Below are 27,557 nucleotides of genomic sequence, written 5' to 3'. Positions count from 1 at the left end.
ATTTTGTTTTGTTTTTTCATCTGTCTTTTGATCAGCAAATTCTGAAGCTAATTTTGATCGATCGATCACTGTACACATTGACGACAAAAAAAAATTGTTTAGGCTAAAATTTCTGTATCTATCTCATTTCCTAGTTGCTTTGTTTGCTCTTACTCTGTCAATTATGACATTGTCGTTCCACTTAATAGAATGAAAATATTAAAAACTGATTTTAAATACAAGAAATTAGTTCACTCTCAGCACTTATTCACAAAATCGTTATAGTCAAAGTTTCTCTAATGAAAATCGGTTATCAATTTGAGAGAATCGTGCATCGGTTGTATGTAATATTCACTCTTAGACACAATATTGCCCGCCAATATTTCATACATTTCGTCAGATTTGTCATTTTATCTGTCAAATCGTGTGTAAAATTGAATATGATGTGTGCATCATATATTTTGTGGCACGGTCGTTATCCACAAACACTGCAAATAAACTATGGGATTTTCTCCCCGATTCATAATATCAGTCCAGTCAATAAAAATATTTAATTCACGATTCCCACCATTTCAGTCAAGCGATTTCAATATTTTTATTTTTCATTCCAACCAAGATCCTAGTGCAATCACAGACAGAAATTTTAACATTTTATGCGTATAGTAGACGAGATAGAGTATTCTTCCAGAACTTTTGTTTTGCGAAGATGAAATTTTAAATAATACAAAACTGAAGACGGAAATTCATGCCGAAATCATCAATTCTCGGCATTTGCACAGTTGAATGAATTTTAACGAAAATGATTACACTATCCAACCACAGCAACTTCAGCCCCGAATTCTCTCAAATTATCTTCAAATAAATGTCTTCTTTGTTTTTCTTTATAATTAATTAAAAGAATTAGTTGATTAAAAACAAAAGAAAAAAAGTAATTGAAAGTAACACTCAATCCGCGCAGATACGTAATGCGTCTAAGACAAAAATAATTTTCAAAAAAGAAATTTAAAGACAAACAAAGGGGGACAATTATATATTTTGGTCGAAAGCCTGCATTATTAAAAATTAATTCTTTTCTTATTAAATTGGATCGTGAATATCGGTTTGTTGTTTGTTTTGTTTTATCTAAATGAATTACATCCTAATTTCGATAAATAAAATTAGAAAATAAACGCAATTCCCTCTCTCTCTCTCTCATTTTAAATTCATTAGTTCAGCCAACTAAAAATTATGAAAAAAAATTATTTTATATTCTCACCCACAAAAATAAAAAAAAGAAAAGATAAACTAAGAACATTTAATTGTAATTTATCGTTTAAATAATATTCTTTCTTTCAGTTTTGTTTCTGATTTGCCATTTAACTTGCTGTTTTTGTGTTTTCGTTTATATAGTTTCATCAAACATTATTAAAATATTTTTCTTTGTATATTTTCCACTATTTGTTTGTTTGTTTGTTTGGATATTATGCAATATTGTTTTTATTGTTTTTATTTAAATGATAAAAAAAAGTATGAAAAGAAAACTCAACACAAATAACATCCTGAATTTTATTTACCTTTAAATGTGATCGAATATTAAGATATTTTAATGCATAAATTGATTTTATGTTTTGTAAAAATTATTATCATTTCTTGTTTTTTTTTTTATTTATTTATTTTTAAACAGAAGGAAAAAAAATATAAAATTCATTTTTTGCAGTTACTGTAAACACTTTGTTTATTTGTTCGATAAAATTTTTCGGTTTTTCTTTCTTTTTGTTTTGCTTTTATTAAATTTCAGACATCAAATTCTTCAATATGTGACTCTGTGTCTATAATAAGTGGTTTGTGGTGGCTGTGTGTGTGTATATATATTGTGTTGTGGGTGTGTCTGTCTGTAGTTCTTTTAACATTTTTTTTTAAATTTTCTTTCTTTTTATTCCTACAAAATGGATGGTCTACATTTAATTAATTATCCGAATTTAAATTTCATTAAATGTTTTGCATTTTTTTAATTTTCATTATCGTTATTTTAACTTTAGTTTTTTTATTTTAATTTTTTTTCTTGTTTTGTTTTTATACACACACTCATAATATATAATATTTATAAGAATAATTTATTTTTTTACTTTTTTTAGTTCATAAATCATGTTTTATGTTTTTTTTTGTTGTGTTTATTACTTAATTCAATTTAAATTATTTTTTTTTGTTTAATATTAAATATTATTTTAGATTTTATAAGGTTTTATCTATGTTTATAAAGTAACATTACATTCATATATATATTTAAAAAAAAAGAAAAACAATAAATCGACCCTCTTCTCTCTAGCTCTCTCATCACTCAGTTTTTTTTTCTTCTTCTTCTTTATTGGCATTTATAAATGTAGTTTATGCACAAATAGGTAACGAAATATGTACTTAAAGATACGTACATCAACCAAAAAATGCAAAACATACAAGAAAAAAAAAATAGTTTGAGTCAGCAATTCAAATTACATCAAAAATACGGAAAACGAAAAAAAAATATTCAATTGTCTTGGATTTCTCCTAAGTCCAGTCATTCGTATCTTTTTTTTATAAATGAAGTGTCCGTTTTGGAAACAATATACGTATCTTTAAGCACCAAATTTAAGACCATTAACTACTACATTTCATTTTGTTACTTTTTTTTTGTTTGTTAAATTTACATTTTTTTTTGCAAAAAAATTATCTCAATCAAAATTTTCATTTTTAAATTTAATTTCGGCAATTTAATGAAAAATCATGAAGAAGAGAAATCGAAAACAAAAAAATAGTAATTCGAAACCAATTATTGTTTTTTATGTAGGTTTGTTGTTGTAAATAGCTTTTTTTAAAACCAAAAAATCACCTGTCAATTGGGACTTCGTGGTCCCTGCTGTAAAAAATCTTTGAATTGATGGGTTCGATTCGAACGATGACGTGACTCGACAGCCTTATTTACATTTGATCCATTCGATCGATGATTTTCTTTGATGTGATGATGTTCTTTACGAGGATGATTGTTGTTATTGTTGTTGTTGTTATTGCGAACATCGCGAATATTATCTGGAATATTGAAATGGAATGTTGAGTTTTAATTTGAAACATTTTTCGTTGCATGCAGCAATTGAAAGTAGAGAAGAAGAACTAGATTTTAGAGCCACAAAAAAAAGATAGTAAGAAAAAGACTTCAATGTTTCGACACATTTTAACAAATTGAAATTAATTGCGGCTTGCCAACTTTCGGCACCCTGGACTTTACTTAAATAGTCAAGGAATGCCTCCAAATAAATTTCTAAAAATCAAAAACTGAATTCTAGATTTTTAGAAATTTATTTGGAGGTATTCCACGAGTATTTAAGTAAAGTCCAGGGTGCCGAAAGTTGACAAGCCGCAATTATTTTGAATGTAGATATTTATGTACTGCAGTGCGATCGAAGTATTTCATATATAGTTTTTCATCTATGTATTTACGCATACGCACTAGTGCGTAAATGTGACGTTTGAAGATCCTAATCATGTAAATAATAGTTATTTCGAGTGCCACAATTACACATCTAGTGTCTAAGCACTTTGCATCGAAATTCATAGGAAGTTTTATGCAACAGAGGCATCGACAGTGCGCAGTTTATTATGATACTGAGTTGAATAAAATCATTTTCTTCGACGGCGCTGTAAAAAGTGGGCGTCATTTGAGCGCCACTGAGAAAATACTTTTTGTGATTCCTCTTGAATCATTGACCGATAATAATAAATGTCATGCCTGACCTCTAACCATTCGGCCATTGAGATATATATAAGCGCAGTGAACCAATTTTCAAAGCGTTCTGTATGTTTTGCATTTCGTAGCTGGTTGCAGAAATCACTGAATGCAAGACGTTGAGAAATTACATGCTTTTGTCACACAATGTGATTATCAAACGATCTAGTGACAAAAAACAACCCTATTTCTCATGAAGTACTCAATACAGTATTTTTTACGTTGCGCCTTAGCAATGGACTATACGACTACACAAATAACTAAAATTTTCAGCATACATTGGGTTGATAATTTTTACATCTACTACGCACAATTACCATTACCGCACATGCTATGGAAATAGCTATTGTGATCTACCATCTACTAGTCGTAGGTCGAATTCGGTAAAATCAACTTCACAAAGAGAAACTAATTTCGTCCACAAGATAGAAATTAAAATTCAATGATCGATGATCAATGAATTAAACGATCTTAGCTAAAAGTCACATCTTTCTATGTAAAGAAGGAAAGAAGAAGACAACAAAACATAAAAACATTGATTGTGTACCTACGTCTTACCTGCTCGTTCCAATCTAGCATCGCCATGGGAAGTAACACGTTGCGGCGAAAAGTCCTTTCGCTTATGATCCTTTTCAACGTGTTTTTCCTGCTTGTCCGTTTGCTGCGTTGGAACTGATTGCGGTTCGGCAGTTTTGCTCAGCAATTCCTTATTGTGTTGTGCAACTTGAGCGTAGCTCAATCGGGCCGATGATGAGGCAGTATTATGATCAACAATTACATTATTAGCTAACGGTGGCGATGCAAGTGCAACAAAATTTTCGGTTAAATGGCCCGTACCGGGCGATGCAGGTGATGGAGAAGTTGGTTGCGTTTGTGAGATGAAGACTTGAGTTTGGCTAGGATTATTCGTGGAGGACTTTTGCTGTTGAATTGGTTTCGATGTATTCTGTTTGTATTGCTGAGTATGGGCCTTCGGTATTGATGTTGTCATCGTCGACGTTGACACTACTGAACCAATCGAAGGTTTGGCAACTGATGAGCTTCCGTAAGTAGTTTCCATGGATGTCATTGTGGCAACACTAGTGGTTGTTGCAACACCCCCACTAACCGAAATATTCTCAAATGAACTGTTCAACAGTTGATTTTGAATGGTCGATGCGTTGTCCGCTGACGATGGGCTAGACGATGCATTTGAAGTCAAGCCGTTCAGTAACGACTCGTCAGTCTTTGTGGATTTGTCAGCGGTTGTACATTTGATTATCACAGGTGGTTTGATTTTGTTATTGGGATTGTTTGACGTCGCTATTATTGGGGCGACACATTGTTCTGGTGAAAAGGGAGGCGTCAGGGGAAGTGAAGCAACACTACTAAGCACATTCAATTCACCTTCTGTTTGTTGTTCGCCTACTGCTCCGCCGCTACGTTGAGCAAGAGAAGTGTCTACATTTTGTAAAGTTTTCACTGATATCACGGTATGACTATTTTCGTTTGATTTTTGGCTACCCACTGAGTGGAATTGCTGTTGATTTTGATGTGATGCCGGAGTTGGCGAGGCCGAATTCGATCGAGTATCACTGTGTACATCTTTATCCGTTTTGCTGGACTTGGTTTTGGCAGTACCTTTGACCACATCAGCAAGACGGCTTTCTCCCCAAGCAGCCGTTGATGGCACAATTGCAGCCACTAGTTTATTGGGTGTTGCATCCAATGTCCCAGCAACGTCTCCCGATGTTGAGCCTTCCGTTGATTTGGAAACGTTGTTCATAACATTTTGATTGGCTGGCGCAGCCGCAGAAGTCGGTATATTTTGGTCAAGAACTGGTAGTGGTGGAAAGGAAGATTCTGCCAAATCGAATTGCTGTTGTGCTATCGGCCTAGTATTGATTGTATGCCCACTCGATGTAACGGAATTACCACTTGTCGTAGCATCACGATTGTTACCGCTAAATGCTGGCTGGTTTGGACTAGCTGGAGATATTTTATTATGATGGCTTCCTGGATTACCGCTGGAACTGTTGCTTGAACGAGCACTGACATTAATTTCTTCGTCTTTTCGTCGACGTCGACGAGGAATCCATTGCTCTTTGCCCGAAACTGGCATTGGTCGGTGCGCATTGCTATAATCTTCGTTATCTGCAACCAATTTGGTTGTCGACTGAACAGAGTTTGATGGAACGCCATCGTTTTGGTCCATGTGTTGATGGTGTTGCTGCAAATGAGTTGACGGTTATTTCAGGTTCCGCTAATCAAATGTTCTGTAATAATTACCTGTTGTTGTTGTTGTTGTTGTTGTTGTTGTTGCTGCTGCTGCTGCTGCTGCTGTTGATGCTGCTGCTGTTGCTGGTGTTGTTGTTGCTGTTGTTGTTGCTGCTGCTGTTGTTGTTGTTGTTGCTGATGTTGTTGGTAATTGTAGTGTTGCGATGGCTGAGGATGTGGATGTGCATGCGGATGGGCATGAGGATGGTGATGTTGATGATAATGAGGGGGAGGATGGTGATGGCTATGACTAATGTTTTGTGGCACATTGGACGATACGGGAAACGAAGAACTATCTTTGGGCATTTTGTTTGAGTGGTAGGCATCTGAGGATTTCGAACTACTTCCGTGACTTAAAATTGATTGTGATTTATACATAGCTGCATTGGCCGGCACCGATTGTGATTGCTGAGAACTATTCACGTGTTGACTGGTGATAAGCTGCTGTGATTGTTGCTGTTGTGTGGAATTGCTATGATGCGACATATTGCCCGGAGTACCGTGTAGTGTTCGGTGATTGTTCAGCGTTTGATTTTGCATCTGATGTATGGACTGATCAACAGTCTGTCGATGGTCGTGATTCATAATTCGTTTATTCCTTATAGTACGGTGGTTCGGGAATCGCGCCTGAGGCTTTGACGCAAACGCTACTTGTGGCGTTAGGCCATTCGCTGAAAAAACGTTGCCAAGCTCGTAGTAGCTTTGACCAGGTGGTGGTGCTTGAGTAGGCCATGGTTGCATCAATGGTTGATAAAATTGTTGCTGGAATGGCTATAAATATGGGCACATTGAAAAGAAATCCGTTTAAGGGAACAGAGACGCAAGCTATACTTACAAACATAACTTGACCATTATAAGAAGGAACTGTTCCTTGAGGAATTGCACCGTTTGTGTACACATAACGTGGCTGAGCAGTAGCATAAGTGTTTGGATCGTATACGGGAGGAGGAGGAGTCGTCCGAAAGCCATTTTTGTTAGGAATTTGCACTGGTGGTGCAATCGGAAGCCTGTTCATGGGTTTGGCTTTTATACGAGCCTTGATGGGTTTTCCCTGCAAAAATATCAAAATTTTTAATCATTCGATCTGGGTGTCTCTCAAACTTGATCGTCTAAATACCTGAAACTCTTTGACCACTTCGCGTAAGAAATTATACGCCTGCTGGGCATCTTCTTCAGACTCAAATGTCACATACCAGTTATTGTTGTGAGCGAACTCACATGATATGAACCGGGGGCAACTCTCCCCATTGAATAAATTCTACAAAATTGACAATTTTCATTTGAATGAACATTGACCAAAATTAATTGAATTCGTCAATATTTTACCTTAACATCCTCGATGGGAGTGTTGTCTGGAATTTCTCTTAAAATTACGATACAGCGCTTATGGTTTGGACGAACTTTTAGTCCTTCTTCGTCCACTTGGACAACAGACGATTCTCGTAGAACGTCCGTGATTAATTTGATATCAGTCGTTAGCTTTTTAACTTGATTGAAATTAGCAACCGTCCAAATCAGTACATACTGGTCGTTATCCATTTGGGATACCAAGTATGTGTCATTGGCCAAATTCTCTCTGCAAAAGGGATGGAAAATTTTATCAGTGAAAATTCAAAATAAATTTTTCAACATCGGTTATGTGAGTTCCGATATGGTCTGGACGTACCTCGAAAAATAATATTCTAATTGACTGCACAACATTTGCTTCAACTGATCCATTGGCATACTGTTGCCTTCAGGTGTCGTAAATGTAGTACCATCACCGTTGCCAGCTGTATCCGGATACATTTCAGCACCATCTGACGATGAACCGGACATTGCACCATTCATATTTGAAAATTCCGTGTCTTGAACACCAGTTCCAGCGAGTGAACGTGATACGTATGACGATTGTGTTAAAATGCTAGCATTTGCTGTGACCGATGTCGATTGCTGTTCGTTCGGCGTTACAGTTGTTATTGGTTGGTCCGGAGAAGACGCATACATCGTTCCAACGGATGACTTGTCTGTTTCTCCATTCATGTACACATAACCTGAAGTGATCGAGAAAAAAACAATGGAATGAATTTACGTTAATTGTCGGTGTTCGTTCGTTGGTGTTCAGAACATTTTGAAAACAAAGTCATAACCATGGTAAAGTTTACCCATCCCCATATCGACATCAAATCAGAACAAAACAATGAACTCTTCAAGTCGTCACTAAGGGACATTTAGAACAGAAATGTTTTTGTGTGTCTCTTTCTGCGTGTTATTGATGACGAAAACATATACGAAGTTGTAAATCACTTAATTGCATATATTTCATGTGGTGATACCCGTATGACGGATATACAATCACATACGTAATGCTACGAAATAAAGAAATATTAAACTTAGTACAACATTCACTGACGATAGTTATTCATTGTTTGGTTTGTGTTTATTGTGTAGGATAGCGATCTTTTTTGAACAATTGCTTTCGAACAATTACTGAATGTTCAATTTGTCTTTTTCGTCGAAGTTATATCGGACGGACATTTACTAATTCCCTTTTTATCATCGGATTAGCTATTCCGATATTACCGCCTCAAATTTTGTAGAAAGAAAAACTTGAAGGTAGAACTTCGATAAATTTGATAATTGTAATGGAAATTGTATTCGATTCATCATGAAAACTGTACTTGTGGAATATAGAGCGCTGCTTTCGTCAACTGAACCAGTGTTTGCGTTACCTCAGTAAGGTTGTTTTGTAAAATTTCTCGAAAATAATACATAACTACCGCAACCGCACCATTTTTTTAAAAATAAAATGTCACTTTTCGCTATCGGTTTGTCGTAAATAAGTGCAACCACATCAAGCTAGTTGATATCGAGAATGTGAATATAAGAGCGGAAAAATTAGTTCTGACCACAATTTCTAGAGAAGATAATAATGTTGAAAGCTATCAACTGAAACGTTAAACTATCGAAATTTTACTGTTTATGGGAAACTATCTGGGATATAGTTCCTTTTCGAGTGCAACGATCGACAAATTGTTTGAGAAAATGTTATAGCCCTCAAGAGCAATCCTCTCTACAATTTTGAATAGCTTCAGATGTTTGATAATTTCTGTCATGTCATAACATAGTTTTTGTGTGTATTCAAATGTTTGAACAAGTTTTAATGCTGAGATTGCCTATTTATTATAGGACTCAGAAACGAATTTGTCACAATGAAATTTCATTTAAAATCATGAGATAAGCTTTTTAGAACATTATCGGTTTAGAATTATTGTAATATGGGTGGTAGGTCGTAGAAAATGTAATTTTAGTGAAGCGTTTCCTTTAAATTTGCTTTATTCGCATACTATCTGCTTTGTCAGTAAAATGTTGACTAAACTGTAGTCTTCTGAAAATCAAACCTCTCATGCGTAAATATTCCTTACTGGTTCAATTGAGTTTTCAAAGAACATAAAATACTGCACCTGAAGTAGTTTATCTTACTGCGGATTATAGATGTAATGAAACCATTAAACTAGATTGGTTACTGCTAACTATAGATATTGTTCTAACATTTGATATCATTTTTCGAAATTATGTAATAGATTAGGTCATCCTAAGTCATATTTTATTACAAAACATATTGTTTTGCAGCATTATACTGACACACACATCAACATTGAGAGTATTGAAATACGAAAAAAAAAACAATTTTTTGCCGATAAGAAAAATTTAGATGACGAGATTGCATTGTCGTAATAGGTGAATTGAAATTAATTAAATTTTACGAGCCTAACAACTTTTTATGGTTGATGATTTTACTTAAAAGCAATAAATAGTAACAATTCTTTACGGTAGATACAGCGGCAATTATTTGATCTTTGCAATGAACTGACTGAATTCAAGATTAGTGGGGAAAAACAATTTGAAGCAAAAATAAAATTTTAAAGACGTGCTAGTGCTACATATTTATTCGGTAGATATCTGACGCCAGTTTCATCGTTCTGATTTTTCTGATTTCCACTCCCCTAAATCTTTTTTCAAGAATGAATTATTGAGCTTACTCCATACTCCAAGCAAAATATTTCTGCGTCCTCACTTCGATAATTAATATTTCAAAAATGGTGAAGCCTTTCACTCGTAGCACCTTACGGAATGAGTTATTCTCATGATGGAGTTCCAGATAATTTAATTTCCGCAGAGCGTTTCGAGTAAAATAACTTGGGTACGTAATTTTTGGTGACGGGAAAGATCTCCGAGTGCACAGGTGATAATATTGTCACGTCCAGTGATATGGTTGTCACTCGGGCGATATTATCGTAACAGAAACAATAATATTGTCGAACTAGATTTTCCCTTTTACAAATGTTATTATCGTCTCAAAAAGCTGTATTATCGACGAACGAACGATATTATTGTCACAAGAAACGTCCCTGACGATAATACGTTCGGAGATTTTTCCACAGCCCCCTGGTTTAGCTTTCGGCGAAACAAAGACAACGAAAACTAACGAAACAAAGACGCAATCGACTAATCATTTGTCAAAAATATGTGTGTATCTATAAGTAATAATGATAATGGTCGATCATGAACGTTCATTTATATTGGAATAAGAGCAATGCGCGAAGCGAAATATTCGTACAAAACTTTGTCCTCATATTAGTTCATATTTTTCGATCTATTTATTCACTTGATAGTCGATAACAGACAAGCAGAAATGACTAAATTTTAGCTGAATACAATTTCTGTTAAACGATAAATATTCCTTCAATCGTTCAAAACTTTTTCTATTTGAAAAGGTGTAACAATGCCACGAGATAAAGTAATGGGAAATCAATGAGCGATGTACGAACTTTTAGTATAACGTCTCTGTCCACGTATATATGTACAAATTGTGCAAGTAGATTCACCAGAAAATTTACTCGAAAAATCATGGAGACTGAAAAACATAAAAAATGTTTTCGCATACTACTAATGAATAACGTGTTTAGATATTACATCCCACCCGTTAATAGAGAGCATTACTTTTTGCCAACTAAATGTCGACCAAAGATTTACAATCGAACAAGACTAGAGAAATTATTTTTTCGTTTTTTTTTTAGTTTTTAAAACGTTGAAAATGCACTGTCGATCTGAAACCTACAGAAAATGTTTTGGTGAAAGAAGAGAAGAGAAGAAAAAAAACGATCAAAAAAAACGGATAATCACTAAATAAATCATCGGTAATGAACGTTGTTGTTGGTTAGTAATGTTACCTAAATAATTGCAAACTCAAAATTCGTAACAAAAATTCAAATTAAAAAAAAAATCGAAAAATTTTAAAATAAAAAGAATGTTGGAATGTGTCTTTGTATACATATATATTCGCTTCAAATAAGTTAGTACTTTTATAATAAAAAAAAAATATAGTTAGACACAGTCTTACATATATGTATATACATAGCCAACAATGTGAAATATCTAATAAAAATGGAATGGAGGAATAATGGCAGAGAAATGTTTATTACTTTGAGTGAGTAGTGTGTTTGGATTATTGATATAAGTACAAAATGTGTACATATATGTAGTGCAGTACGACAGTGAATGAGCTCTATATATCTATCTATACATGGATGTATAAATATATTACTAAACTACGATGATCAATGTGTGTTGTGATTGTGTCGTTTTTTTTTTCTATTTACTTATTTCCTTAAATATAAACTATGCGATCGCTTATAGTTGTGTGTTATATCATTTGCAATTGAATATTTATGCATCTTTTGGCTGTAGAAACGGTCAGAACCCATTATTTAATTAAGTTTTTTTTTTTAAATATTTTAACTGCTAAAAGGTGTATATCTATCAATCATACAAATTGTGCTGTCGATATGGCACCTTGTATAATGAAAAAATGATTTGGTTGTCTAGCGATTACAGATGGAAGTCTGGTTTTTTTTGCAACAAATTTTTAGATTTTCGTACGTATACGTGGCGGGTCGTAGGGTATACATACGATAAGTCATCAATCGATTTAGTGATTAGTTTCAATTTAGTTTTTTTTTTGGAGAACATTGGAATTGCAAGAAATGACAAACAGAAACAGTGAGCCAGCCTATATTTCAGGTATATCGAATACGTCTCACTACGCCCCGGAAAACTCGTTTCCTATCAAAGACAATCGTTTCCGGTGGTTTTCGCAAGTAAAATGTACTACTTTGGCGATTTTCATTTTTACGACACAGTCAAAATAAAAATCTCGAAACTAGTACGTAATCAATATTTACACAGCTACGCATTGTGTATATATATAACTACTAGCTAATCCGAAGTCTGAGGAGAGAATACGTTTCATTGTGATTAAATGTTTACCAAAATTAGAGTATGTCGGTTATCGCAATGGGAATATTTGTCTGCCGAGTGCCAGACTTAAACATTAGAATACATAAAAAAGAAAATATTTCCACCCAGACGTAAGAGTAAGCGATAAGATTGACAATGGTAATTCTAATACTGAATTCGTTAATAGATTTTTTTCTACAAAAAAAAATATTTTTTTGCAATGAGATTGCAAATCTTGATGAGTTTTAGCTAATGACTGGCTCCGAATTTTCAGTTATGAAACATGAAATAAGTTGAATTCGAATTGGAAATTTCATTTAAAGAAACTTTTAACTTTGTCTATTACACACAAGTAAAAAATGTGTGTGATCGAACCGTGCTAGAGATGCAAAGACGAAAGAAAGTAAGTAGAAAAAAAAATCGTATAATTGGTATGTCGGACACAGACTCTATCTATCTATTTTTATTACATCAATTTTCGCGAACCAGTGCTGTTCAGAAGAGGAGAGAGAAAAAAGAACCGCACACACCGAATGTGATGTGGATTTACTTTTCTATTGAATAGAATTTTAATTGTGATATGTAAACTTACCACCGACATCCATATTTTTCAATAAATTATTGGAAAAGTCATCCAAGTTTACAATCGTTCACAAGTTTACATGGAATGAAATTCAAACTATCCAATAGGAGTGGCTTTCAGTAGTTGGCATATATGCACACTATTCGTTAAAAGATCACAAATTTCTCATAAAAAAGGTTATCAAACTCCAAAAAAAAAACCCGAAAGAAAATTGTAACAAAAAGAAAAATTACGAAAGATCCAGCGAATAGAACATAAATTGCAAAAAAAAACTGGTTCCCGTAATATTGAAATATTCACTGTCAAATCAATATATGTTTAAAAACCATGTGCGATTATCACAAACGAACAACTTCCATAATAGAATATTTTTTTCACAAGGAAATTTTTGTACAGCACATTTTTTTCTTTTTTAAATTTTAGGTGCGGATGGTCACGACAAATTTCTTAGCAATGTCATTACGCTTTTCGTTCAATGCATACCGATTTAGCACATCACATCAAACTCGCCGTTCACTACACATTGTTTAAACTATCAACGAACTATTCACCGCAATTTTACAGTTAATCAAATTAAATTAATTGTAAATTATCAGTGTGAATTTTTGCAAAAAAATTTCTTCACAAATTTTCACACGGAATATCCAAAATGGCGATGTTCGAAAATTTGATTGAAATTAAATAGTCTGATGTCGGTTTACTGGGCACATTACACACACACAGTGCACACTTCCATCGTCCCCAGTAAATATAAGTTAACGTAAAAACGGTTAAACAATGATAAAATGCATGAACAAAGGTTTATGATGATGTCATTACACTTGCATAGCAATTCATTGTTATAAAATGTGGACAATCAACCAATCAAGATTAGTATTTCAATTAAATTCGTGAAAACGATGCGGCCTTTTGCAAGAAAAAGTCGACTTGCATTTTTACTACTGGGACGATAAGTTCGAAAATTGAAATGACACTAACGTTACAGAGACATCTTGCGTATTTTCTACGGATCTCACAATATATCAATCAAAAATGTGAGAAACTAAAAAAAATGTAAAAAAAAAACATTTTGATGGAATAGTGTGATGAAGCCATCTATGAAATTCATTCAGTTCTACAAAAATTAAGACAATTAAAAAAGGAGAACAATAAATGAATGGACCTTAATTAAAAATTTAGGCTAAACATATACACAAGGAATCGTGATTCCGTCAAGCATATTATTTCAATGTAGATATGAACCGGTAAACGAGAATATCACAATAAGACCATTATGAACATTGAGGAAAAAATTCATTACCGAAAAATGTATTAATGAACGAAAAATAAATGAATGAAGCGACCGAATCGCAATTCAACTTACCATCACTTGCCATAAAATTTGTATCATGTTCAAAGCAAAAGTCTGGTGAATGAAAACTGTCTACGAACGTTGATTCTACTTTCAGTTCCGAATTATCCCTGGCCAATTCCAAAATCGATGGTGATGGATTTTGTGCAACCTGCAATTTAATGTTCCGAAATAAAAATCAATTGCACAAATCACGAGTTTAGGCTGATTTCTTGCCGGTTTATATGTGGAAATGATCGTATCCACCACAAAAAAAAGTCAAAATGGTTTTCACACAAAAAAAAAACTTATGTTATATGACCGATGATATTTTATATATGTGACCGATGATGGAAAAAAAAGTTCATTTGACACATGTAATGAAAATCAGAACGGAACTCGAATGCAGCACACTTATTCGTATAACAAATTAATTACTGCTTTTGATCGAATTAATTTAATGTTGCCGATATAGTAGTGTTTATGGTAACATATTTCATTTAGTAATAATAAAAGTTTATTAGGAAATTCTTAATAAAATTAAACGAAAAATCAGTTTATTCACAACAATTACTTTCACCAAGAAACTGTTTCTTTTCAAGTTTTCACTGTTGGTACGACTCGCTGGTATGTCATGAGATTTTAGATTTCTATGCAGTAGGGTGACCACTTTTCGAAAATGAATTTTTGTGTGTACTGATGTGAGTTAAAAAAAAATTTAGGTAGAGTTTGAGTCTACACTGGGAGATGCCACCAATGAAAGTATAGGTTTCTTCCAAGGCCGTTCAAAATGTCAATCGTCATCCACAGACAGGCCAACACAACCTCACTTTGAAGTTTTAAAGAACAAATTTGTTTAAGTTGCGGTTATGTTTGCATCTGTGGATGACGGTTGGCTGTTTTCGGCCTGTCAAAATTCGTTTTTACCGTATGATGGAAGAAACCTATACTATTTAGGTATGCCCTAATATCAAAATTTGTATGGAGCGGAGGAAATAGCGCATTCATAGAAACAAACTCACCTTTTAAAAAAAAAATTGAAAATCATTGAGAGGTGAGTTTGTTTATATGAAATCGCTATTTCCTCCGGCTTGTATGGATAGACCATACCTGGTTCATTGATTTCCTCCGCTCCATACAAATTTTGACTTTAGACATTAGACCATACCTATAGAGTATACTTTCATTGCTGGTTTGTACATTCATATCATTGGATGCCACCTTATGGAAAACGAAATACTTAAACTCAGTAATCAAAATTGAATGTATTGAGCCGTTTGGAACAACAAAAACGTTAAATTTCAGAGACTTCCAAAGTATAAATGGTGCAATTATAGATCATCTTCAAGATACAGTACTTGCAGACGTAAACTCACTTAAGTTTCGTTAAATGTTTCGCTCATTCATTCACTTCTATGAGATTTTTTAACGTGGATGGCATTTCCTATCGTTAATGGCATTTCAAACGGCCTTGAAGATGATCTATAATGGTTTCTTGAATAGCTCACTATTTTACAAGAAAACTCAAACTAAGATCATGTTCATGACCTTCCAAACGTCAGACACAGCTATCAGTTATTTAGAAAAAAAATATTGAATCTAGTCAATCGAACTGCTTTGCACGAAGTGAAACGTTATCTGTGGATGATTTTTGACATTTCAAATAAGCCTGAACTTTAGCTTATAGAAACATTCGATAGGTTTGTTCCAAGTAACTGTAAACACAAATTTTGCCGAACGAACACGATTTCATCTACAGAGATTGGTTTTCATACGAATATTGATGAGATTATGTCTCTATGGATGAAATTTGACAGTAATTTGACAATTCGTATGACCTTGGACCTCAATCTGCTTCAATCAAGTTTTTGTTTTCTCCAAAGTTCTAATAATGGGGTGGGGGTAATAAAGTTAATTGTTAAAAATGCCAATTCATGTTAGTTTTCGTTCAGGCGCCGAGTTGGAGCCGACGACAAGGACTGTAATTTTAGTAGTCAAGAAAACAATTTGGACTTTTGTTTATACGTTAGTGAAGAAATGTCACCTATAATATATATTACTCACCGCACCCACGAAAAATGAGCCATTACTTCATTGACTAAGCAGGGCCTAATGAGTACTTATATCAATCAATATTAATTTCTTCGATCAGGGTTGTAAAAAAATTGATGCACCTTAGAGGCATACCATAGAACAATTTGGTTTAGAGCTATATTTTCAGTCGATTTAAAATAACCTGTGAAAACGTTTTTACTAAAATGCGTCAGTTGTCAAATAATTAAGGAAGTGCACCCAAGGCTGGTGTACACATAAGAAGCAGTAGGGATGACGGTGTGTGCTGACACACCTAAAGTTTATGACAATGAAACCCACAAACTTTTTTCTACGGAAAAACAAAAAGTCCGATGTTATTGAAGCTATTGCCATTTTTCCTTGCGATCGTTTTTTTTTTTCTTCATTTTATTTCAAAAGACCGATATTTGTCTTCTCTTGGCAGTGTGTAAGTGATTTTTTCACATCTGCTTTTCCTTTGTCAGTATATTGTTCACGGCGCATAGGGTGTATTATATGACAATGACAAGTAATTATATTGTACTTGAAAACTGTGCCAGAAATTTCGATACAACTACGTGGCAGTAGACAACACACGCATCGTGTACATCTGCTATATTGTTGTTAATAAATATGGTTTTATTAAGAATGATAAAAGGATAAATTTAGAAGTAGGCGAGGTTATGCCTGATATCTATAAATCTTCGAAAAACCAATAATGAGTTTCAAATGAAAATAATGAGCAACTAAGATATCTAGCGTAGCTAGATATATATTTTCGGTTGGGACACTCGTTTACAGTTAGGATGGTTAGGATTGGGAACATGCTACAGCAGACGATTTGTAATAAATAATTTCTAACTATTTGAATTCGTACCTGCACTAAACGCAGTCAATCGATCTCTGCTTTCAAACGAACAATAACAACGGTTCTCTCTATATCCAAAATACGGTACTTTCACACGTAACCTCACTTAAGTTTCGTTAAATGTTTCGTTCATTCATTCATTTGTATGAGATTTTTTTAACGTGGATTTAACGTGGATGGCATTTCTTATCGTGGATGGCATAGCATAACGAGGACTCATAACTCTCAGCTCAGTCAGAAACATTCTACAGTCTAGCTGATTGATGTTGGCGAAAATGACTTGAATTATCATACCGTAATATTTATGCTCGTGGTTAGAAATAGCCATGGTCCAAGGCACTCCTACAAGGAAGATCTAAAATGGCAATCCAGTGAGAGAAAACGTAGAGACGTATGACCAAGATAAGTAATTTTTTGGGACGTATTGACAAAATACTATATAAGTGCGGATAGCCAGTTTCGAATGTAAAAAAATGAATTAGAAATCTAATAATGAATAACAACATGCGTGGAAACAGCTGCAGCAGGCCTAGGCACACATTCAATTGTCCTTAACTGTAAGTACTAAGTTCGGTTAAATGAGAATACTTTTCACAGTATTTGAAAGCGATTTTATCTATGCTGGGCTCTGATAAAGCATACGTGCTGTATGGTTTTTTTTATCAAGTATTATGAATTGAGCTATTTTTAGTTAAATTTGCTCACAGTTGAAATTGAAATAAATTTCCATTTGATCTGTTTATCGGAATCGAGGTCGGAAGTTATTATCGAATTTTTATCGACTACTTTACTCACAATCAAATTTTTACCGCATTTTGTCTTTCTTTCTTGAAATCGTTGGTAAATAGTAATGCAACGAGATATAAATTTTGTACGACCCACGGGTGTACGTACCACTTTACCATGAAAATTTGCCAACCTGCTACTTTTTTTTGAAAATGATGCCTGTCAGAAAGCCCGTTTACTAGCATCATCTCAGGAAGAATCTGGACTGTGGTTGAGTGCTTTACCTTCAACATCTCTTGGTCTATGCCTCGATAACGACACCTTAAGAATTTCGGTTGCTTTACGAATTGGAGCAAAAATTTGTCACCCCCATAAATGCGTCTGCGGCAAAGACGTTGATTCTTATGGCTATCATGGGTTGAGCTGGATAAAAGCATCAGGCCGACATCCGAGACATAAATCTTTGAATGAAACACTTAGAAGAGGTATAGTTTCTGCAGGAGTTCCAGCAATTTTGAAACCACCTGGAGTCGCGCGTGAAGATGGAAAACATCCCGATGGACTCACCTTGATACCATGGTCTGCTGGAAAATGTTTACTGTGGGACGCAACTTGCCGAGACACAGTTGCAAAATCGTATTTGATGAACAGTTCAAGACATGTTGGTTGGGTAACAAAAACGGCAGAGGATAAAAAGATCACACTATATAATTCTTTAATTGGCCAATACATCTTTGTTCCTTTAGGTTTTGAAACGCTTGGTCCATGGGGTCCTCATGCAAAGCAATTTGTTTCCGAATTAGGCAAGAGAATCTCGAATATCACTAACGAGAAGAGAGCTACGCTTTTCCTTCGGCAGAGACTATCCATAGACATTCAACGTGGAAATTCAGGTTCTGTGCTCGGTACATTGCCGTCAACCCAGTCATTGGACGAGGTTTATTATCTTCTTTCGAATGAGAATAAAAAACGATAGTTAATGTTTTCCCCTGATTCTCCTGAATCAGGCCAGTTTCCATGGTTCTGGATAAATAGAGTAGGGTAATTTTTGTTAAGAATAGAAGCCACTCCATGGGTAGAATTTGTGTCATGTACAGGTACAAATTTAGGATTAATGAATGTGATTTACTTGTGAAAATTGTCGTAAGATACCAGATTTTGGGCAATTGCCGGTAATTGCCAATATTTTTGAGCGACATTCAACAGGCTGGTACAAAAATCAAAAATGTTCTAAACAGCGACAATAAAAATCGTTCTAAGTTACACCCCTGTGTGGTAGACCGCTGGATGTATACGAATAATTCGCTAGAAATTTTTCATATTCCAAAATAATATTGAATGAATGAAAAGAGCAAACGAGTCATAAATGTGATGACTTACAATATCTGGACAACGTTCCATTAAATTCAATTTGTTTATTTTGTTTTCGAATATTTTAAATTTAATTTATGACCTACACAGTCTGTGGAGATATAAGAGATAGATTTAAAACGCTTGGAACTCTATATGTTAGCACAGTTACCCTATCAGCAAAATATTACCAACTACACTCTGACTAATAAGATAAAATAAATCCAATTTTTCTGTTCTGTCGGATATTCAGTGTTGCATTATTGTTCCAGGAATTATAACAGATACCGATATTATTCTGTTTTACTATCTCAACTGAAATATATAAATAATGTTTAACTGAAGTTTCAACTGATTATTTTATTGTGAGGCAAAACCGTCGGTACACGCATTATGCTTGAAATAGTGTGGCGCTCTGTGATAAAAATATTGTCGTTTGTGTGTATGTGTCACATGAGTTGTTACGAAAATAACTATCGGAATGAGGAATTAATGCATTGTGTGTATGCACTAAAATAGTAGATAAAGTAAATTAACCATGAGAGTTGTAATATTCATTCATATCAAATGAGACGTTAGAGTTATTATCAAATAAAACTTTATGTTCCAAGTTATTTAAAGTTTAAGTTAGTAAATGAGATTGTTTTTCTGGATTGGGTGTTATATAACAATCCTAAATTCGTGGTAGAACATAAAGACGGACAAATATATTGTTTGTAATATGATAACAAAGTGGATCCGCTAAAGAAATCACCTTCGAATGTCTTCTATTCTTTATGTTTGTCATTCTCTTTCAATATACCACCCCTGACCCGTAAAAAGAAGAATCTACATACGAAAAATTGACCCACCGTATCAGTAATCTACATTATACCTCTTGTGTGATTACATAGTTTAGCCAATGACGGCAAAAAATTCAATTTACATTTCTGTTTTTTATTTTCTAAAATTTATAAAATCCAAATGTTCGTTAATATGAAAGAGGTAGAGAGGAGAGAGAGGAGATTAAGTGGTACATTTTCTATTTCAAGTGTCATCTCGGAAAATAATCAACCGATGGTTGTTGAAACCAGCTGAAATTCATTTGGATAGGATTTATTTTAGAAGCCTACATATCATTTAATATACATCCTCAATTACATAGAGGAAACCCAATACTTTTGAGATTAATCTTTTGATAACGAATTATTTATGAATATACTATGGTTTTTACACGACTTTTGTCGATGTTACTGTCAAATTATAGTAATGATACACTTCGTACGATATTTGAATTTCGATTAAATTTTGTCAAATTATTGTTCGATTTCGAAAAAATAATAATTGGGCATTACATGTTCAAATCCTAACAAACGAATATTTATTATTGAAGTAAAGGTAAAATTTCCGAGAGCGTCAACCTTCTTTTACTTATTTATATTTTAGTAGTTCTTTGCTGATGCAACATATTCAACTATACAAAGTTTAGAGGTTTGTAAAATGAAGTGAATTCGAACATAAGGATTTTAAAAATTATTTCCGGACAGGGAAACGTTTCCGGAAGTCAGTACTTCTTACTCACTGCATATGTCATAATATGATTTTTATCTCGTGATGGCTTCGGCTTTAATAAAAGGTGTACAGTAGAACTTTTCAACTGATATTTGTTACACACATATGGATTTAGAGAAACAGACTGTACAGTATAGGTTGTCAACAACACTGATGTCTGTTCAACAGCAGCAAAATAGGTTATACAAATCCCCACCCAGAAATTACTTAAAATAAGTTACTGACTTGAGAAATATTTATTTGTTAAGCAAGGGGAAAAAATAAGAAATTTCACCATTAGCGAAAGTTAGAATTTCCTATTTCTCCCCGAGGTGAACACAACGTTCTTCATGCTTGCGTTTTGCGAAAATCCGCGTTTTCGTCCACTTTGAAGAAAATAATAGTTATGTTGTGGACTGTACATTGTAGGTCATTTTACGCTGACGACACTGGTCTCCTAATTGCAGCCAAATATACAAAAACAATTGTCAAAAAGCTACACAATTCACGCTGTAAGTTTGCCCAAAATTTGAATTCCAATTGAACGAGTCGATGAAAAAGCGAACCGAAAAATACATTTCAACGCTTCCTTGTGTGAAAATGACGCTGCCTTAAAAAGACTTGCACGAGAAAGATTTTGAATTTTGACCGCACTTACGGCGTTAATGTCCTTAAGTCGTGCAACAAATATCTCAAAAAGTGAAAAGTTCAACTAAATGCTGCCAAAACCCAAGCGACGATATTCCCCGTCAGGAACTCACCGAAAAGGAAGCAAACTACACCACCTATCTTCGAAGGTAAAGAGATCAAGTTCACCAAAACGGCGTCGTATCTAGGAATTGATTTAGACGAGAAAACCAATTTCGGACCTCACCTTACTGCTGTGAAAAGTACAAATTACCTGAGGAGTCTTTAACCGCTGCTATCTAGGAAGTCGAGGTAATCACGGTTATCACCAGTGGTTAACGACACTGTTTTTGAATGCGTATGGAATTTCACTAGAAAGTTTAATAGCTCGTGGATTTCGAGCTAATAAGGGATCTGATCAATGACTAGTCTTATTAATAATTAATTCGGCGTCGGATATAGTATTCGTATGTACGCATAGTAGTATATATGTTTGATCCTCTTAATAAATTTAGTTTAGTTTTAAATTAAACTTTATATCTAGCATGAAAATAGTTTACAAAACGTCAAATGATGTAATGGGATTTTCCGAATTTGCGAAATCGCGTAAGCTTTGAGTATTCATATCACATCTAAATTTTCAGAGATATTACAGTCGACGTCAGTGAGATTTAGACATGAATGTCCTTTAGCTGTTTTTCAACTGGTCCCTCTGGAATAAAAAAAAAATCTTATACGTCTTTGATCGGTGAAACAGTTACACTCACGTCGAAGTCGTAAAGCTGTATAAAAACGTATAAGCAGGTTTTTTTTTTGTATGAGTTGATCAGCTGAAAAACCGCTGAGGCAAGCAAATTCATGTCCCAATCTAACAAATCTAACTGACGTTTACAGTTGTCAAACTTTGCGTTCCTTTATGGTTTATCAATACCCTCTCCAGCAACCAATTTTTGTTTTGACGCAGTCAAAATACCATCTTATTTTCACAAATTTGACACTGACTTTTTTGTAATGGAGTTGTTGTGCCGCGCTATCTTCTAAAAGCAATAACATCACACGAAAAACACAAACTTGAAACTTTATTTCATTTTTGCAATTTTCTTAATGGTGCGGTGATACGTAATATTTTCAACACAAAAAAGGACATCGCTGCTCATACTTCATTTAATTTATTTTTAGACGTGTAAAATTTTACATGAAAGCATATACTGTAACTGTACAACTCTAATTTTCCTAGTTGGTATGCTAGAGAGGGTATTGGTCTTATCGTTTTTATCAAAGCTCGATATATTTCTGAATCGAACGTGGTAAAAGCAATATGTCAAAATAACTTTGAAAGAAACGGAAGAAGTTGTGCGTTAACCAGTCACACACGGCTATTCATTTGTTATCGATAACGACGACAAAAATAATGACAAGTGCGGTTAATATGGTCATTCATATAATCAAATATGTGTTAAAAATATTGAAGTACAAGATTTGAAATCAACCGATTAATAATGCTTTGATCGATGGAAGTAACGGTCCCAATAATAACACTGATCTGGTCATATGTTTGCCGTCTGTAACAGGTTAATGCATAGACTGGAAACAAAAACTACATACAAACCAAAAGTTGTACGAACGACAAACCGCAGATAGGATTGACGGTCGAACTCGCCATATAAAATTATCTGATGCTAATCGTTCGTCGAATTATATGTATTTCCAGTAAAATTTTACTTTGGTTTTTCAAAAAAAAAACATGTTTTGACGACCGTTCTCGAAATCTAAATTCAAGGAATAATTTAATTAAAATCCCTTCCGTCCACGGAAATTTCGCTCAATTAATTCGATTATTTTGTATTTACTTCTATCGGCTTGCGTCGTTTCATCAATTTTTTTTCTGTTGTTGATGTATTCATTCATTTCAAATATCAGTCAGACAAGCGGAGACAAGTTAGTCTTTAATGAATTAGTCATCGTGTTGTTATTAATATTCATAAGATAACAAGCAAATAGTATGAGTGAGTATACATGTCGCATTTCATGCAGCTATGGTCATCGTTCAGAATAAATACATTTGGTGTTGTAGGGAAAAGCCTAGGAAGATCTACTGACCCCAGATAAAATTAAGTTTATATGTAACATTTTTGACAATAAAAATAATTAATGAACTGAGAGTCAAACAATTTATGACAACGATACAGATACAGAATTAAAACTTTCATCATTGCATCCGACTTCATTTTGATGATGCAATACACAGAATGCATCAGTATTCATCTCCGTTCATATAGTAGTATGGTATATGTATGACAACGTTGATATCGCATATGGAAATATCATTGATATCATTGAAATGAATGTCTTTGATGGCTAGTAGATTATTCTATATCATTCCGTTTTACTCCGGCTACGCCTCGGTTAAACAAAATTCTCACGAAAACTTTACTTTACATCGTTGCATCCCTAGTCATGTAAAATACTATTAAACCTTATGTCTATGTCTAATACATCACGCAATAACAACACAAAAAGCGTTAAAATTAATTGGAAAAAAAGGTCGAAAGAGCTTAACTGCTGCCTTGACAAAAATTCACCATTGCCTCTGGCATGTCAATGATTCCTAAAATCACTCATGAGAATCATATTTTCGCAACTACCACAATCGGATATAAGTTGACTTGACATCTTGATACAGTGTTGATACAGTGTTGGAGAAGTTTTAGAACGTGTACACAGCTAACGAGAATAACGTTTAACAACTTAAGTGATTTTCTGTTGTAAGACGTCCTATGGAGCTGCGTGTGGCTGTATACTGTGATGTTTCTGATATATCATTCGACTAAAGGGTTCAAGGAACAGTGTGTGTTTACACGTTAAATACAGAAACGTTTATGGATGGAGCTGCTGTTGATTTTACGAAAATTTACGATTAGAAATTTCTCTATTCTATTACTTACAAATGTTGACTGAATACAGTAATGATATAAAAGGAAATATTGAAGTGGAGATATTACTTATCGGATATGTAGTACATTTTAGGATCTTACTGTAACAATGGAGGATGATAAATCTCATCACTTAAAAATTTACTATCTGACGATTACATCAAGTGCCTGTGCTAGTCCGACGAAAGTGGAAATGGTGTTTTCTGAAATTCTCCTGCCTTCGCAGGGTTTGATTGAAGACTAGACCTTAAAGCATCGTACGATTTATTGTTTCAATGTTCAAATTTATCATTTTATGTAAATTTTATAGCTCTTACAAAGTATATGAATTATATAAGAGACCTTATACAGTATGAGTATGCACAGAGTTTACTATACTGAGTGAAGATAATGCTATAAAATACTTCGGTAAAAGAATGTGAACAAATTATTTAATTGACAAATAAAATGTAAAGTCTCAACAAAACAATTTGTATTTGACATCATCGAAATAAATATTCAAATTACATTTATGTATTTATATACCTAAAATAGGTACAATGTTCACCAAATTGACGTGAACGAAGTGACTCAACCAGCAAAAATCGTTTAAAGGAATTTGCGAGACAGATAACAGTGGCGAAAAAATAAACTTGAGTCGATAGATTAGTATATGCAAAGACCACCGATTCAGAAGAAAAAGGAACAACAATTTTCAGTAAAATAAAAAAAATGCACAAAGTTCTACATAGCTACAACGAAAGATAATGTTTAAAAGAGAAATTAAATTTTTAAATAGAATTTTGTGTGGTGTTGGGACTGCTCTTTTCTCAAACTTTTTACGTGTGAATATGAATAATATTCAATGAATATAAACATCATTCGATGTACAATATATGTATGATTCAAGTACATACATCAAAATTTAGAAATTATTGAAAAAGAGGAATGGGTTCCACCAACGCATTTTCCATTACCTTCTCCGCACACTCTCCATTGATGTGATACTGTACACAAAAAGTACTTGTTCTGAACTCGACAATGTATACACACGAAACTATACATTCAAATACCAATACACAAATTGAAAATCAGCTGTGCTAGCACTCTCTATACCTCATATAGAAGAATTTCTATTGATCCAATATGGCCGTATATTTGTACATAACAAGAAAAATATGTGTCGCAATAAATCAAATGTATTTTGATATCAATTCACTGACACCTTATAAATGATTCGAAGTCATGTAACTTAGACAATCAAAGACACCATCAGAGTAAAACGCTTTCGACAAACCTATTTAATTAAAAACAATTGCGACATATGGTAACGATGAAATGGTTTAGATTATATCCGGACGAAACGACCAAGTTTGTTTGGAGATATTTTACTCTGAATTGCATTTGGCCGATTGTACGATTTACAAGACGAGTATTACAATTCCGTAAAAAATTTGGGGCTTTTGAACATACAATGGAAATGATAATTTTACCTTTTGTAAGAGAAAGCATCGTGGATTGTACGCCGTACAAATATATGTACCGTCCATGCAGTCCATGCAGGCAGTATCGTTGATAGGCCGTGTAACAGTTGAATGTATCGTTGATGTTGACTGCGAATCGCCCAATAATCCACGTATTTGGTTTAGTGGCATTTAACGAATATAAGCACCGAACAACTTTAATACACCAGTAATGAAGAAAAAAAAAAACAAACAAACAAAAACTTGTGGACGTTGTTCTAATTTCAATAAGATTTTACAAAAAAAAATATTTTTTTTAAATTTATTTATATTGGTCACGTAATACGTATGTATTTGTATTGTTTGTACGGATACAAGTTTTAGTTAAGTAAAGTATAAAAACAGAAAAAATAATAATAATTAAATTGCTTCGACGCTTATCGCGACTTTAAAACGGATTATTTTTATATCATGCCGACCTGTTGAGCACCCAAAGTGCCAATATAAATTTCTTTTCGAATTCTTTTCTGTTTCAATTCCACGGCTACACTTTTGAGTTAATACAATTAAATCGGTGGTCTATTTTGCTACCAAAACGAATAAAGCACAAACAATATACCGTATTCACAATCTTTGATATTTAAGATTTGGTTTTTCCAACACAAGTTTATATGGAACGACCGACTAAACGCAACAATTTACACGAATATACTGAAGAGATTTAGTGGTGGCGAGGAGAAAATTCTGATTTTTGCCATATGCTTTTTTTGCTGAAGCTATATACTGAGCTATATACTGAGCAGAGTCTATATATACATATATACATATCACGCTCGTACTGTCTCGATTTTATAACAGAAAAATGTGAATGTCGAACATAACATGTCTGAATCGGTTGGCATAACATACATAATTCTCTCAATATTATTAACTACATGCATAAACAAGTAAGTGTGTAGTACTTACTCGTATACCAGAAAAATATTTAAGTTGTTACAGACGGCAAGCATATGACCAATATTATTATCGGGTCTATTACTTCCATCAATCAAAGCATCTTTAATCGGTTGATTTCAAATCTTGTACTTCAATTATTTTACCATGCACTTTTCTATATAAGGGACCATATTAACCAGAGATTGTCATTATTTTTGTCGTCGAATCGATAACAAATGAATAGCCGTATGTGACACGTTAAAACAATACTTAATTTTTACCATTTAGATTGATGACCATGCATCAATCAATTTTTTGTCCATTTTGTAGGGAATGTTTATTGCTTTTTTTCAGAAAAGAAATCAATTGATTTGCAAAAAAGCATTATTCAAATTGAGAATTGCGAACGAGGAAAACCAACAATTGTAATCACATTTTATCGTGTAGCATAATCAATTCAAGAAAAAATAACTTGACAAAACAAAATTCTTTATATTAGGAAAATATTTGAGCGTTCCGAAGTATCAAAAGGCAAAATGATTAAAAAACGAGTCAGGCAAGCAGTTATAAGAAAATGATCATTTGGAAATCGAATAACGTTGTCAATTATACCAAGTACTTCATGTGCAACATACACTCTTGTTGGTTGAAATTTTCGAACAATTCAGTCCGATAATTTTTTACTTTTTCTTGGCATTTATGATCTGAAGTAAAACGGTTATCGAATATACTACTTGATCTAAACTTTGCTGTTTAAGATGACATCATCTGCAGCACACTACTCGTCTTTGAAACAGCTGTGAAAATTTGACAGTCAAAAAGAGTACTATTTCGTATGAAAAACGTTGACACATTTTTTTACAGTGCCAAAATTTATTTAGAGTACCAATCATGCTTGAAGTGCATTGCATGTAGTCAAAATATCTGGTG

At 33.7% G+C, this 27,557-nt stretch overlaps 1 protein-coding gene across 8 annotated transcripts; it reads right to left on the bottom strand.

The window, feature by feature from the left end:
• Window positions 1-1,665: 1,665 nt before the first annotated feature.
• LOC119081606 (la-related protein Larp4B) lies at window positions 1,666-26,406 on the bottom strand. Of its 8 annotated transcripts, none has more exons than XM_037190644.1 (10): window positions 25,722-26,405; window positions 14,197-14,335; window positions 7,638-8,004; window positions 7,298-7,547; window positions 7,089-7,229; window positions 6,807-7,022; window positions 5,984-6,742; window positions 5,102-5,924; window positions 4,274-5,041; window positions 1,666-3,021 (listed from the first exon to the last, which is right to left on the bottom strand). In XM_037190644.1, exons 1-10 carry the CDS (start codon window positions 25,881-25,883, stop codon window positions 2,828-2,830), a joined length of 3,819 nt encoding a protein of 1,272 aa, XP_037046539.1. In that variant the 5' UTR covers window positions 25,884-26,405; the 3' UTR covers window positions 1,666-2,827. The 8 variants fall into 8 exon arrangements, with proteins under 8 accessions (XP_037046539.1, XP_037046538.1, XP_037046540.1 ...); XM_037190643.1 differs by having other exon boundaries at window positions 4,274-5,924; window positions 5,984-5,998; window positions 6,029-6,742; XM_037190645.1 differs by having other exon boundaries at window positions 4,267-5,924; window positions 25,722-26,406.
• Between the last annotated feature and the right edge of the window lie 1,151 nt (window positions 26,407-27,557).

The sequence above is a fragment of the Bradysia coprophila genome, unplaced genomic scaffold (genome assembly GCF_014529535.1).
Source record: "Bradysia coprophila strain Holo2 unplaced genomic scaffold, BU_Bcop_v1 contig_358, whole genome shotgun sequence".
In the NCBI taxonomy this organism is placed as follows: Eukaryota; Metazoa; Arthropoda; class Insecta; order Diptera; family Sciaridae; genus Bradysia; species Bradysia coprophila.
Note: the sequence above shows the minus strand (reverse complement) of the source record. Positions and strands in the feature narration are given on the sequence as shown.